Source organism: Lissotriton helveticus, chromosome 5_1, assembly GCF_964261635.1.
Source record: "Lissotriton helveticus chromosome 5_1, aLisHel1.1, whole genome shotgun sequence".
NCBI classification, from domain to species: Eukaryota; Metazoa; Chordata; class Amphibia; order Caudata; family Salamandridae; genus Lissotriton; species Lissotriton helveticus.
In genome coordinates this window covers 1,168,054,665-1,168,068,161 of record NC_136065.1, presented here as the reverse complement: position 1 = coordinate 1,168,068,161, position 13,497 = coordinate 1,168,054,665, and the positions used below count along the sequence as shown (strand labels likewise).

Here is a 13,497-nt window from a genome sequence, read left to right as displayed (position 1 = left end):
TGCACATTAATAATGCAGAAAAATATACAGTGCATACAAACTTGTAAGATTTTCATTTTTGGCTACTTTTGGGATTTTTGGCTAGGTACATCTTATTTACTTGGCTCTAGTTTATATATCCAATGTTGCTTGTTGATTCCATGACTAGCAATACTGTTTCTTGATACCATGTTGTTCAATTCCCCACATCTTTAATGTCTTTCAAATTCCTTGTTAACATATACAAACAATGCAGAGTCAGTTAACTGTTTCTGAGTCTTTCCCACAACCTTTGCTAACCCTCTTCTGAACGTTCTTGCTGAGGTGCAATACAACCAGACAATCACTTAGTGGTGAAAAGGATCCACTGCAGCTACCTTGGTTGACCATTGGTCACTTGGTCGTAGCACCAGACTACTCCTTGATAAGATGAATGTGAAACAGAAAAACCGAGCAACAATGATCTTAAGAAGGAAAAACATGAATCATTCGCATGCAGTTTAAGTAAAATTAATAAAACGATGCAAAAATAAGAGCAGTGTTAATGGGTCAAGTTACCAATTTCAATTGGTAGTAAAAGTAAACACAGTTCTTGCTTTGAAAGCAATAATCCTCTTTGTATCATAATTGTCTGCTAAAGCGCAGCAATGCACCAAAGATATTCCCTAAAGAACTTCGACCTATCTTGCATATATCAGTAGGACTATTTTAGCAAGGGAGTGTTATCTGGATTTCACAGGCTGCCTCCCTTTGGGGAGGTGGCTAATTTACAGATCTTGTAAAACTCCATGCACGTTTTCGTGGCTTGCAAATGACACGACTAAAGTGATGGATGACCTATACCGTAGCCACTTGTAGTAAATCTGGTACACTACATTCAACAGTTTTTAGCATGCCTGCCATTTCAGATTGGAACTGATCATACTCCCTTCAGTCTTTGGCCTACCCATAAGGGACTGTGTTGCCTGCAATCCTTTGATTATATGCGCTCCCAGTTTCACCTGGTCGTGGTGGTGAGGTGCGGATCGACTCTGTGGCACAGTGAGCTAGGTACCCATGTCTGGGCTTACTTTTGCTCTTTGGGCAAATCACTTTGATAGCATAAATGTACATAAAGTCTCCTTCTCTTATTAGTATCATAAAAGGAAAGGAGAGCAGCCTAGAGTGGATTTGGGGGTTGGGATATATTTTCAGCACAAGCCGGTTTTCTGATAGAAACAACTTCAATATGGCTACACATATTGGTAAGTAATGTCCTTAAATAATGATTTCTTTATATTTGAGAGTGAAAACCACAGATTTTTCAGTGTTTTGTTAGACACAAGGGAGCCTGTGATTGCATTCCATGCACCCTTATTCAGAAGCCAGCAGAATTCCTACAGTCTTGTCATGAACGCATGATCTGGCACGTATTATGTATAATTCGAAACCCTTTTCTTTGCAGATAACTGGCAATTTGGTGAAAGCCAAACTTAGGGTGGAAGAACGATTCATAAACACACTGCCGATGGATACAGAATGTGTCGTAGATGGGATCAAGGTTGTGCTGCTGGAAGCAAATCAGTAAGAGGACCTCTTATTAGGAAATGCTTCACTTTATCTTTGTCCATGTCCCAGTTTCTAGTGGCTAGTTCCTTAACCGTATATACATTTGGGGCTTGATGACTCATCTGCATGTGATTACTTGTGTGATAGTGGGAGCAGTGATTTCTTAGGCAGCTCTGCGCCCCTACCTTCCCACGGCCATAGTGAAGCTGTTCCTCAAGCGGTTTCTCTTTTTTAATAATTGTGTTATTTGTGGGTTCCCAGTGGGTTGAAATTGGAGTGGGTCAAGACTGAAGAATCACCACAGTGCCCTATAAGGCAGTCTCTTATATTAGGAGCAGTATGTAACCCAAGACCATAAATATGCATGCTCGTGAGGACGAAGATAGAGCGCATAGTTTGGTCACAGCAGCAGGTACACCAGGCATATCCTCGGATGATAAGTTGTAAACTGCCCAAATTGTGAATGTGAATTTCTTTTTTTGCTGTGCTCGTGCCTAGCCTATACTGTATTCTGCTGCCTTTTAGCCATTCATGACTTGTCAGGCAACCTGCTCGTTTGCAAGTCCACTGAGCACACCTCTCCCACCGAGGCTGTGAGTAAACCAATGAAACGCTGCGCAGCTCAAGCTGCTGATGAGCCTGACTGCTGCTGTCCCATCAGTTCTTCCACCACCAACTTACCCTCTTACTTGACCTCTGTGGTTCTCCAGTCGCGAGGAGTGCACAGGCTCATGGATGACTGGGCCATGCTGGCTCTAGCTAGTCCTCCATGTACACCAGCCACTGGTTGCCCACCCAGCAGCAGTGCAGGCGTTTAAGGTCCGAGGTCCATGGCACAGAACATGTGTTGTGCTCCCTGCTCTTACTTTAATCCCTTCTGGCAGGACCACAGTATGTATTTGTCCACGGAGACATGTCACAGGTCCACTCTATACTCTCATGCTTTTTTGTTGTTCTCCCAGCAGAATTCTTGACTCTACTGGAAAAGGTGTGTCTGTTTGCTGCCCTCTTCCCTTTTAACGTGAAACAAATCTCTACCTAACCAGGTTATGATATGACCGGTGCCGAGGGATTGTAATTTAGGAACCGCGTTTTCTTTCCCACCTGTGTAGAGTTGTAGAAGTAGCCTACTGGCTCTCCCTGGTAAAATCAAACATTTTTCAAAAGCTGCCCCCCCAATCTTCCTTCCCCCGTGTAATAGGATTGTGGTTTGCACAACCCTATACATAAAGTGATGAGCTACCCAACCTGGTGGCGTCCATGTAGCCTCAAAATGGTTTGTTCCCATTGAGAACAGTTGAACACTAGACCACGGACTCTCCTTTTTCCTTGCATATTCCTGCTGCTACCCTGTGCAAATCATCACTCTCTAGGTCCACGTAGCTAACAGTTTTGCATACCTTTTAGCACAAATTGACTGTTTTGTGCATGAGCTGCAAATAGCTGCCCTTCAGCATGACTATCAAGACTGCACAGCCTCCACAGCCTCCATCTTGGGCTGCAACTTTAACATGCCAAACCAACCGGTAAGTAAGACTGCCCTGTATAATCTTGTTCCTTCCTCTACTGGATGCACAAAATAAGTTGTCTCCATTGGTCTATTAGATAGCTAAGTCTGCAAGTGGAGCAGACGCAAGGTATGGAAGACTGTATGGATCTGAACTTACTGGAGGCAATGTTTGCTTTAGCAGTGGGGGAAACAACTGTAAAAACGGATAAAAAAATCTATAAGACAGGCCAAAAATACAACCCTCAAACCAACCTGTCGGACCGACCTTCGGGCACTGCCTGATACCCTATAGACCAGTCCGACTCGGACTGTGCCTGTGTCCCTAAAGGATTTCACGGATAGGTCCGTGTTGACTACTGAAATGTTTCTGCTATACCTCATGGAGATGTTTTTTGTGGCCTTCTTCCCTCTGGTATATGCACTCATATATCCTCTTTTTTTTTGGGGGGGGGAGGAGAGAAGGTGGACTGGAGTGTTCATTAATGGGTGTGTCGTTAGATGGCTTATCCACCTGTTCTGAATATGATTCAATTGGAAGATCCTCTCGCACAAGCCTCCCCAGATCTCCCAAGCAACAGATTGCTCTCTTGTGCCTCAATGAGGGGGTTTTCTCCCGAGACCTATACCCGTTTTCAATGCCGTAGGTTTTCTTTTCCAGATGGTAGGTGCATACTAATGCTGCTGTTCACCAGTACGGCGTTAATTCAGATAATTTAAGCCGTTGCAGAATTTTCCTTACTGGTGCATCCAGACCCTCTATTTATTTCTTACTAAGGTGGTAGTTGGCAGACCGCATCAGTCACTGTGGACGAGAACTCTATTTCTCAAGTATTAATATTGTTCATAAATGAGCGCTTGGCCATGCACGCCCCCACCTTTGCACAAGTTTGGTTTGAAAGGTCTAAAAATCCTCTCTGGAAATAAGCTTTCACGCAGTGAGTTATCGCAGTTCTTTTAAAGAGTTCTGTTACAGTGATCACTGTTAATGCTTTAATTTTTTTGTAGTAGGTGAGTGTTGCAAAGTCTTGTACCGATGTGTCTGCATCCCCTGAAGACTGCGAGGTCCAGAGGGTTCAACTAGGCCTATGCTTTCTCCCAGGTCCCTTGACTGCCTGGCTGTGGACGTTATCACAAAGCCTTGTGTGTAATGGTACTCTGGATGGAGTGGCCCGGGATGCACCTGTCTGGGCCCTACCCCAAAGACCTATGTTTTGGTTCTTGTGCTTGGGGGTCCTAGCAATATCAGGAGAGACTGTTACCGGACCGCTGCAACCACTTGTAAACACTCTTATGTAAACTGCTTACATGCTAATTGATGGAGTGAACTCTGACACCACCTAGTGGCTCTTGCTCGCTCGACCTAAAGGTGTCCAAAAATTAATTCTGCCTAGAAAAAATTATCTTGAGCCACTGTGTGCCGGCTTGGACAACTGTAAGGGAACATAGTGCTCACTCTTTCGCAGCTGAGCTCATGGGATTGAGTACATTTGACTTTATTGAGGTTGACCGTAAGGTAAAAATACAAAGTATTCAGCTATTTTCAGATGCATGCAGATTTGCCTTGAAGGAACAAAATGTTTTTTCACTGCTCATAAAAATGTTGATCACAGTTTTCCACACAGCTACAAGGGACGCCTTTATTCGAAGAACCTTACCTATTTTTGTTCATGTCATCTACTGTTGAGGTCAGTGCTGTGTTTGAGACACATTGTATCCAATGTGGATACAGGATCATATGGCTCCAAGAGAGTACTTTAGCATTAACCAAGCGGTGTTTTATCCATGCTTTGTTACTCTGTGGTACTCTGCGCGCCCTAATAAACTGTCACTGGTGGAGGGGTCTGCAAAACAAAAGGCTGCTCTCATGGCATGTATACAGTTTGGCCACTGAATTATGGCTGCTAATGGCTGAGATTACTCATGTGAGTCCATGCTGTGCAGCTATAGATCCATTCATGGGTGTCGGGACAAATGCAGTCGCAAATTAAGCGATGCATCCATGCCCCGTAGAAATGCAAGATTTGCCATAATCCACAGACCCGGTCAACGTTGACCTCAACACTTCAGGTCTAGAAAGCAGCCGAGGCGTTCATGTATCACTTAGGAAAAATGGGGGCTCTTATCCAGTATTCAGGAATTGAGAGAAATCCAGATTTTCTGAAGGTACTGGAGTATATCTTGCACTTCCCTGTTTTTTTGCTATTGGACCCTTTGCAGTTACCAGTAACACTGTTCTATATAACTTAAGAAGTGGTTTGGGATCAGAGCTGCTGAGGTAATAGTGAGAAGAACACTAGGCCAGTGGTTATGAAGAATTAAGTGAGGGGTTTGTCTAAATATACGCCTTTCTCTGTGCTTTCTACCCATTATCAGACTTCATGTACATGTATAGGCCCTGGTCCATCTAGTGAATGCTCCAACTCCGTCTAGAAAAACTGTATATATTTATATGGTATTTCCATAGCACAAACCTAGCCAAAAGACAGTGGAGTGCTGTACATTGTCAAAGGCAAGGTGAAAATCAAAGAATAATAGAGAACGCTGGCTTGTGGACGGTTAATGCATTGTTATATAGTGTTCTTTGAAGAGGTGAGTCTACAACTCCAAATTTGGAGCAGCGTTGGGACAGTTCTAATGGATATGGGAAGTTGTTCCAGAGCCTAGGTGCTTGGATGGAAAAGCCCTGTTGTCTTGGTTTTTCTGTCTTTCTTTTATGTTTACAGTTTTGGCTGCTGTCTGTGTCCTGGCTGGTGATATGCAGTGAACCAGAAGAGATGATGAGCTTGTCTATAAGATAAGCAGGGGTGCTGGTCTTGGTGGCTTCGTAAATAATTAAGCTGGTTTTTCAGATTATGCAGGGTGGTAAGGGATGGCAATGGAGTTTCATTAGGATAAGAGTGATGTGATCATATTTCTTCAGGCCCTGGGTGAGGCATGCAACAGTGTGCAGGATACCCTAAGGGGTGCAAGTGTGAAGTCTAGGAGACCATGGAGTAGATTATTACCAGTGTTCAGCTATGAGAGTAGGAAGCGTGAACAGCAATTCTCAAGTCACATTCTGGGGAAAAAACTTTTTTTCTTTAGACGAGAAAACTGGTACCCAGCAGTTTTTTGTGGTGGTTCTCTTTGGCGTTGTGTTCCATGAGGATGGTGTCCAGGGAGAATCCAAGTAACCTGGCATTAGGTGAGAGTTGAGCTTCAAAGTAGTCCAGGTTCATGTCATTGCAGCAGGTTTGTACTGTATCTTGTTTGTTGTTGGCAAATAACAAGAATTCTGTTTTGGTTGAGCTTCAGGTCGGCACTGTACATCCGTGCCTGAATAATGTGCAAGCAGTGTTTGAGGTGTTGGATGCCTGAAGCAGAGATGTACATCCTCCTCTCATTGGTGATTCTTTGTGTTTTTACATGTGCCAGAATATTTTGGCAAAAACAGAGCTCTAAAAAAAACGAAGTAACCTGGATGTACATTTCTATTAGTGTCGAAAAATTAAAACCAGAACCTTTATTTTGTGTAAATAATGTAAAGTAATCAAGGAGGCAAAGGGCTAGTTGCTGACCAATCCTAACTTCTAAGAAAAACAGGGCCTGAAATTTGCACTTCATTTTAAGTTTAAGGCCTCCCATTCTAGCCCCTTTGGTATATCGCTCCGCCTATTTAACAGTGTGATCCAGGTTGAGCACGGGTATGAATTGCAGATGGATGGGGTCCAGTGGACCTGACCAAGTTAGAGGAAACGGAGATGGAATTGAGACCAAGTTGCTGGAGGCAAATCTGAGATTGAATGTATTGTTTCCTGAGCGGGTAGTGATGGAGTCCACTTGTGATAGAATGCATGTTAAAATCCTCCAAAATGACCGTTAATACAGTAAAACGCATGTATGAATGAGATTTGAAATGGAGGCCACAAACAAACTTTAGACTACAATTCAGAGAACAGAAAACCCCAGAGGAAATGGGTGTCCCGTGGTAAGGGAGTGGTGGCATCAATCTATCTTTCATAAACCTGCAGGTTTCCAGCACTAATGTAGACCTAGCTTGTGCTTCAAATCTTTTGAAGCTTGAAATAGCTGAATATCCGCAAATGGGGCTAGGTAGACTGTGCTCACCTAAACCGAAGTTTAATGAGTATTCAAATGTACGGTTTAAAGAGGTTTATATCTCCACCTGCAATTTGTGTGCCACGTGTGTTCTGCGAGTGACCGTTTACTAAATTCACATTGCCCTTTCGTCAGTTGTCCAGGTGCTGTGTTACTGCTTTTCTGTCTTCCTAATGGGACGGCCATCCTGCACACTGGCGACTTCAGGGCCGATGCCTCCATGGAGCAATACCCTGCCTTGATCGGTCGCAAAATACACACTCTGTACCTGGATACCACGTAAGCGTTAACTACTGTTGTGTTAAGGTATCCCATAAAGGCATATTTGTCCCTGTAGATCCAGGAGGGCAGAATGTTCTATTTCAGGATAACCTCTGACTTTGTATGTTGTATTCAGAATATTTTATAAAAACGTCTTGGATAGGTATCAGAAAATCTGATGTGGCATAAGTGCCTCCGGTCTTATGCTGTGTACATGAGAACAAAACGAGCCGGAAACTGAATGACCACCGTTGAATTTATTGACAGCTGGTTAATAGGACGGGTGCATATGTTTTATTCTGTGTGGTTTATTTGTCGTTTTTTTTCACATGAACTGCGCTAACCGACTACTTTGCACACATTATATAGACTCAGGAAGGAGTTCTGTGCTGTACCTTCATCAGATGATAAACTGATAGACCTCTCTAAAAATTATAAATTTGCATACATCTTGTAAATTTTTAGGGCGCCTGATCCTTGGGGCTACCAGCCTCTGAACACCTAGTGAATGCTCTCAGACCAGATGTGCAGACAGCCAGGACTATCTCCAGCGAACACTCCTCATTTTTCTCTATTTCAACAAATTCCAGAAAAAATAATGGTTATGATGCTAAATAATAATAATTATTTCTGCCTGCATATAGAAAAACAACTTTGACAGCACATTCCAGTCTTTCATTTAGGCAGCCAATGTTTCTCCGAGTGATGGGTGATAATTGTTTCCCTCTCCCAAAACATCAACCATCCCTTTTCCTGCAACCCCTACACCACCAAGCTAGTGTAGGCCTCCACTAGGCCCTAGACATTAAATGCAAGCTTCTGCCTTAATTATCAGATTCCCAGGGCGAGCTCTTCCACGACCAATTCCGTAAAACCCTTGATATCCTTCAAAATGCTGTCCCGCAATGAGCTCTTGACCTCCACAACCCGATACGGCAGGTGGGAACACCATAATGGAAACCAGTGTACTGATCGAGGGGGTTTGCGTCTCTGGGAGGAATCTGAGCCTGTGGCTTATTCCGGCCCAACGCACAATCAGCGGCCCGCAATGCTGCGAGTTCCCAGACGGGCGGTCCTCGAAACAACGGAGAGACCAGGATGGCCCAAGTCTGCATACCCGAGAACAGTGAGACTGGGGAACGATTCTGCACAGACGTGCTTGGGCCCTCTGCGATGGATGGCAGTGGGCCGGCAACTTCAGCCCGCTGATGACAGAGGACGGAGTGCAGCCGGACGTCAGACAAGGCCACAAGAGGACGAGAAGCAGTGGACCGGAGAGTGGCGTCATCTGGAGCAGCAGCTACTCTACAGTGGGCGGACACCGTGGATGCAGCGGGCAGCAGAAGCTGAAGTGGAACAATCCCTGTAAAGACGGTGAGACCGGGGGGAGGGAATCGCCAGTAAGCATGGCCTGGTGGCTCCCCCTGATCCAACTAAGTTTCTGGGGCAGTGATAGAGGCCAGATAGAGCACCTCAGCAGGAGCTCAACAGATAGGCTGGCCCTACCACGACACCCCACGAAATCCCGCAGATTACCCTATGGGGGCCAACACAGAGAGGCCTCCCCACCCACCGGACAGGAGAATTGAAATAAAATAAAAAAATGTTAGCCATTACACAGAAGGAGAGCAGTGTCCATATATAACCCAGGCATAACGGCACGACGGGTGGCGAGGGGAACTGGACATGTAGAACTGGTGACAGTAGCACCCCTAGCGGAAAATTTAAACTGGGGGGCTGCTAGAATTGTGACGTCCAGGAGATCGAACTGCCCAATTGCCGGGGAGGGCCACCGGAGTCAACCGCGCACAAAGGGGAGACAGCCCAGTATCCCCCCCCATGGGCAAAGACAGAGCAGCTCGGGGGGGGGGGGGGGGTTCTATGTTACTTAGTTAAATCCAGTTGGTTTTTGGGAGGGTATTGAAGGGAAGTAGCCATCACTTTGCCCGGGATTGTATGGGAGAGAGGTCGGCCGCAAACCAAAATGGAGATCTCTAACAAATATAAATTTACTACTTGGAACGTACAGGGGCTTGGCACTGCAAAAAAGCGATATAGGGTCCTGTCACTCCTCAAATGACATCACACTAGTATAACATGTCTCCAGGAGACACTTAACACGGAAGCTGTAAAACTCAAGTGGAGGGGGGAAGGTGAGGGGAATGAAGAGGACAGACCTAATGCCACTTATTCATCCTTCTGGAGGAGGGTCTCGATATGGTTGGCCCCGGGAGTTCCCTTTGCACTGAAGTATATGGAGGCAGACGTGGAGGGTAGATACATACTATAGTGCAAGGCATGTAAGATGAACAGGAGATAGAAATCCTGAATCCTTGTGGTTCCACGGTGGATGATCCGGTCTTCTATGCCACAATGAGAGATATACTGTCCCTTGTAGTGGGGGTGGATGACTTGGGAGGGAAACTTTAACTGTGTGATTGATGGAGGACTGGTCCGCCACCCCAGACAATTGACTAAACCAAGAATGACGTCTAGCTTGGCGAAGTGACGAAACAGCTGAGGTTTGGAGATGTTTGGCGGGAGACACATGCAGGGAACCAGCAATACATATGGAACGTATAGTCGACTAGATAGGATCTTGGCACCACATCAAACAGCACTGAAATACAACAGACACCGCACTTGCCAAGATATTTGGCAGATCATACACAGGTGACGTGAGTTCTGGTGGGGGAGGAGGCCCCAGACCCTTTATTCCTGGAGACTCCCCTTGGAGATACTACAAGACCAGGTAGGCAAAGAAACTGGAGAAGGTCCTGGGGGATTACATTGATCTAAATTGGACCGTGGTGGGAAGAAGTGTGGTAGGATGGAAAGCCCTCAAAATGGTCCTGAGGGGAAGGTGTGTGAGCCTCACCTCACATGTGGAGTGCGATGCACCCTTCAGGAGACACTCCTAGGGAAGGAACGTGATTTGGCTGCCCTGCAGGGGGAGGTAAGAGCGGGAGAGCAACGGCAGGACACCAAAATGGAATTACTGAAACTAATTATGGATGCAGTTAACAGGTTAGAGAAATACACACTAACATAATACAGTGACTGCTACACCGGCAGGGAGATAAATCAGTAACACTCTTAGCTTGGATCCTTAGGCGGGAATTGCCCAACTTGTAGGTGCTCTACCTTGTGAACCCCAGTGGAAGAGAGGCGCGCACCTAGAACGATACAGTAGAGGTGTTCAGGGGGCATCTCAAACAGGCGTACACTAGCTCGGGAGACCTTACCCAAGAGCAACGAGGGGAGTATCTAGGGGATTTGCAGCTCCTGCAGTTGAGGGAGGAAGGGAGACCAACTCTAGACAACCCACTGACCGTGGACGAGAGAGTCTGCTATTAAATCTCTCCCATCCGGAAAAGCGCCAGGCGACTGGTTCACTGCTGAGTTTTATCAAACATTTTCAGCAGTGGTGGCCCCGCCTACAGGAAGTGTATGCAGAGGCATTGGGAAAAAAAGATTCTCCCCCTTTCTTTTCCTGAGGATATCATAACAATAATCCCAAAACAAAGTGCGGAGCTTTCTGATCCGGCCTCCAACCGCCCAAACATGATGATAAATCTAGACATTAAAATTAGATGCAATATTTGGGCCAAAGGCTGGGACCGGAGATGGGCAGTTTAATCAATGCTGACCGATTTGGGTCCATACCCGGTAGGAACACCACGATGAATCTTGGGTGGCTCATGCACATGTTCCATAAAGTGGACTACTGTGAGCAGGATCTTGCCTTGGTATCCATTGATCTAGCTAAGGCATTTGGGAGGGTGGGGTTTGAACCCCGATTTGCGGTCATGGGTGGGCCTGATCTACTCCGAACGCTCTGCAAAAGTGCGGCAAGGGAAGGTGATATAGGATCTCTTAAGATTCGGGACCCCATTGTGCTCCCATCTATGCCCCTGTGCTGGGAGACAGATCAATTCAGATACGTGGCAGTTGTGATTGTCCATACCACAGAAAAACGAAAGCAATGTAACCTAGATCAGGAGACGGAGGTGTTGGCTCACTCGGTCTCCTTGTGGAAAACGCTCACCCTTGTCCCTCAAGGGGCACGGAGTCGGTGGCCAAAATGGTGTTCCTGCCGAGATGCCTTTGCGCCTTTCAGCTTTCAATAGACACACTACTGAGGTCCATGTTTAAAAGCCTTCACTCCTTGGTATTAAAATTGGTGTGGGTGGATGGCAGGAACAAAGTAAGCCGAGACACTGCAGCTACCAATGGAAGAGGGGGGTTTGGCACTACCTAACTTGGAATTGTATTACATGGCGTCGCAGGTACAGTACGCAACATGTTTGCTGACCGAAGAGAATAACTGGGAGAAAGACCTCCTGGCAGACAACACGAGAGAGAACTCTACTTCAACTGCTGCATGGAGGTGCGAGGGGACACAGTGGATCAATATTTGATCAGACACCCAGCAATGCTGTGGGAAAGAGCAGTGGGGGAGGGGGCGTGGGGTCCTGAACAACGTCCCCTTTGCAAGAGTTTGTGTTCCAGCACCTCCCAACATTCCTGCACCTAGCATCAGAGGTGGATGTCAGTGGTTGGAAAGATGGGGAATGCATGACCTTAGCAGGCCCATTCCCCAGCGATACATTGATCTCTTTCGAGATGGCACAGGGAAACTTTGGGTTGGGGAAGGGACAATTCCTTTTTATGCGAGCATCAGTAACACAGTTCGGGACATTGGGCCTACATGCCCCCGACACTTCAGGGCACTGTTGGAGCTTGGAGGGGAAAGACACTTGATATCCCAACTATGCAAATCCATGATTACGGATATGCCCAGAACAGTCACAAGCAAGAGTAGCCTGGGAGGAGGGTTTGGGTACGCCGATAAGACACAAGATGGAAGGAGGCCTGAGCACTGGTGAAGGCCTCATGTAATGTGTGGTTTAAACTGGTCCACTTTAATTACTTGTGCTTAAGTTGTAAAATATGAAGTGCAGGCGCTCGGTCTTTAACGAGGACACACCCACTTCCTCGAGCTCCGCCCACTCCCTCTGGTGGCCCCACCAACTTCCCTGTATTGGCTCCACCCACATCCACAAGACTCAGCACATCTGAGTCACCTCTTCCTCCCTTATTGAGTTCCGCAAGAAGATGAAGGGCTGGCTCTTCACAAAAGTTACCCTCACACCTACACACCTGCCCAAATCCCTGGATACCCTCCTGGGTGATTAGTGCGCTATACAAATCAATATAACATATTATAACATATTGGAAGCCTATGACAACAACTTAAAAGTGAACTCCAATTAGAGAGAGGTCATTTGAGGACTTGAGGAAGCTTTGCAAACAAAAAATGTGCTTACACTGCGCTGTTTAAAAGAAAGAAAAGAATGAAGGAAGGAATACATTAAAGAAGGCAGAAACAAATGCAGGCAGGAAGAAGAGCACTGGAGTAAGGAAATAAGTAATGGATGAAAGAAGGAGGAAATAAAAGAATGTGAAAGGAAGAAATGAAGGTATAGAGGGAGAAACACACCATGTATGTTTGTAAAGCACATAGTCACTAGAGGGGGCCTTGACACCAAATTAAAAATGTTGCTATCTAGCTCAACTGCACTAATTTTATCTAAAGATGAAAGGCTGAGTGGCCACACCAAGATTTCAATTTATGACCCTGAGAGAGAACACCGATTCCTGGAGTAGATATAAACATATGGGCAAGAAGGAAAAAATTTAAAGTGAGAGTGAGGGAGGAGGAGAGGTCTAAAGGCAAAGATAGATGCAGTAGACAACGTGAAGAGAAATGTGGAAAGCAGAGTTTGGGATTGCAAGATTGGAGTGGAACGTGATGAGAAGGAAAAGTGAAAAGAGGAGAAAGGGAAGAAAAGCGAACAGTGGGGAGCGTGTGAGAGAGGTGTGGAAGGGAAAGATGGAAAGGTGAACAATGAAAAGCATTTAATGAAGGGAGGTGGCGATTAAGAGAAAACAGCAGATGTAGGGCAGAAAGGGAAGTAAGATTGGAGAGAAATGAAGGAGTGAGGTGTGAAGGGGAGAAATAAAAGCAGATACTGAGAGAGCAAGTACACTTCTGCTTTATTAAGTATACAGTGGTACAAAAGGGGGTGGTGATGGAC

At 45.8% G+C, this 13,497-nt stretch overlaps 1 protein-coding gene across 1 annotated transcript in view; it reads left to right on the top strand.

Annotated features, from left to right (window-relative positions):
• The window catches only part of DCLRE1A (DNA cross-link repair 1A), a 133,188-nt gene that overhangs the window by 75,450 nt on the left and 44,241 nt on the right, over positions 1-13,497 (top strand). Inside the window, exons 4-5 of the mRNA XM_078643859.1 lie at positions 1,424-1,542; positions 7,271-7,414. Coding sequence (XP_078499985.1) covers positions 1,424-1,542; positions 7,271-7,414 — 263 coding nt within the window. The remainder of the gene's footprint in view (positions 1-1,423; positions 1,543-7,270; positions 7,415-13,497) is intronic.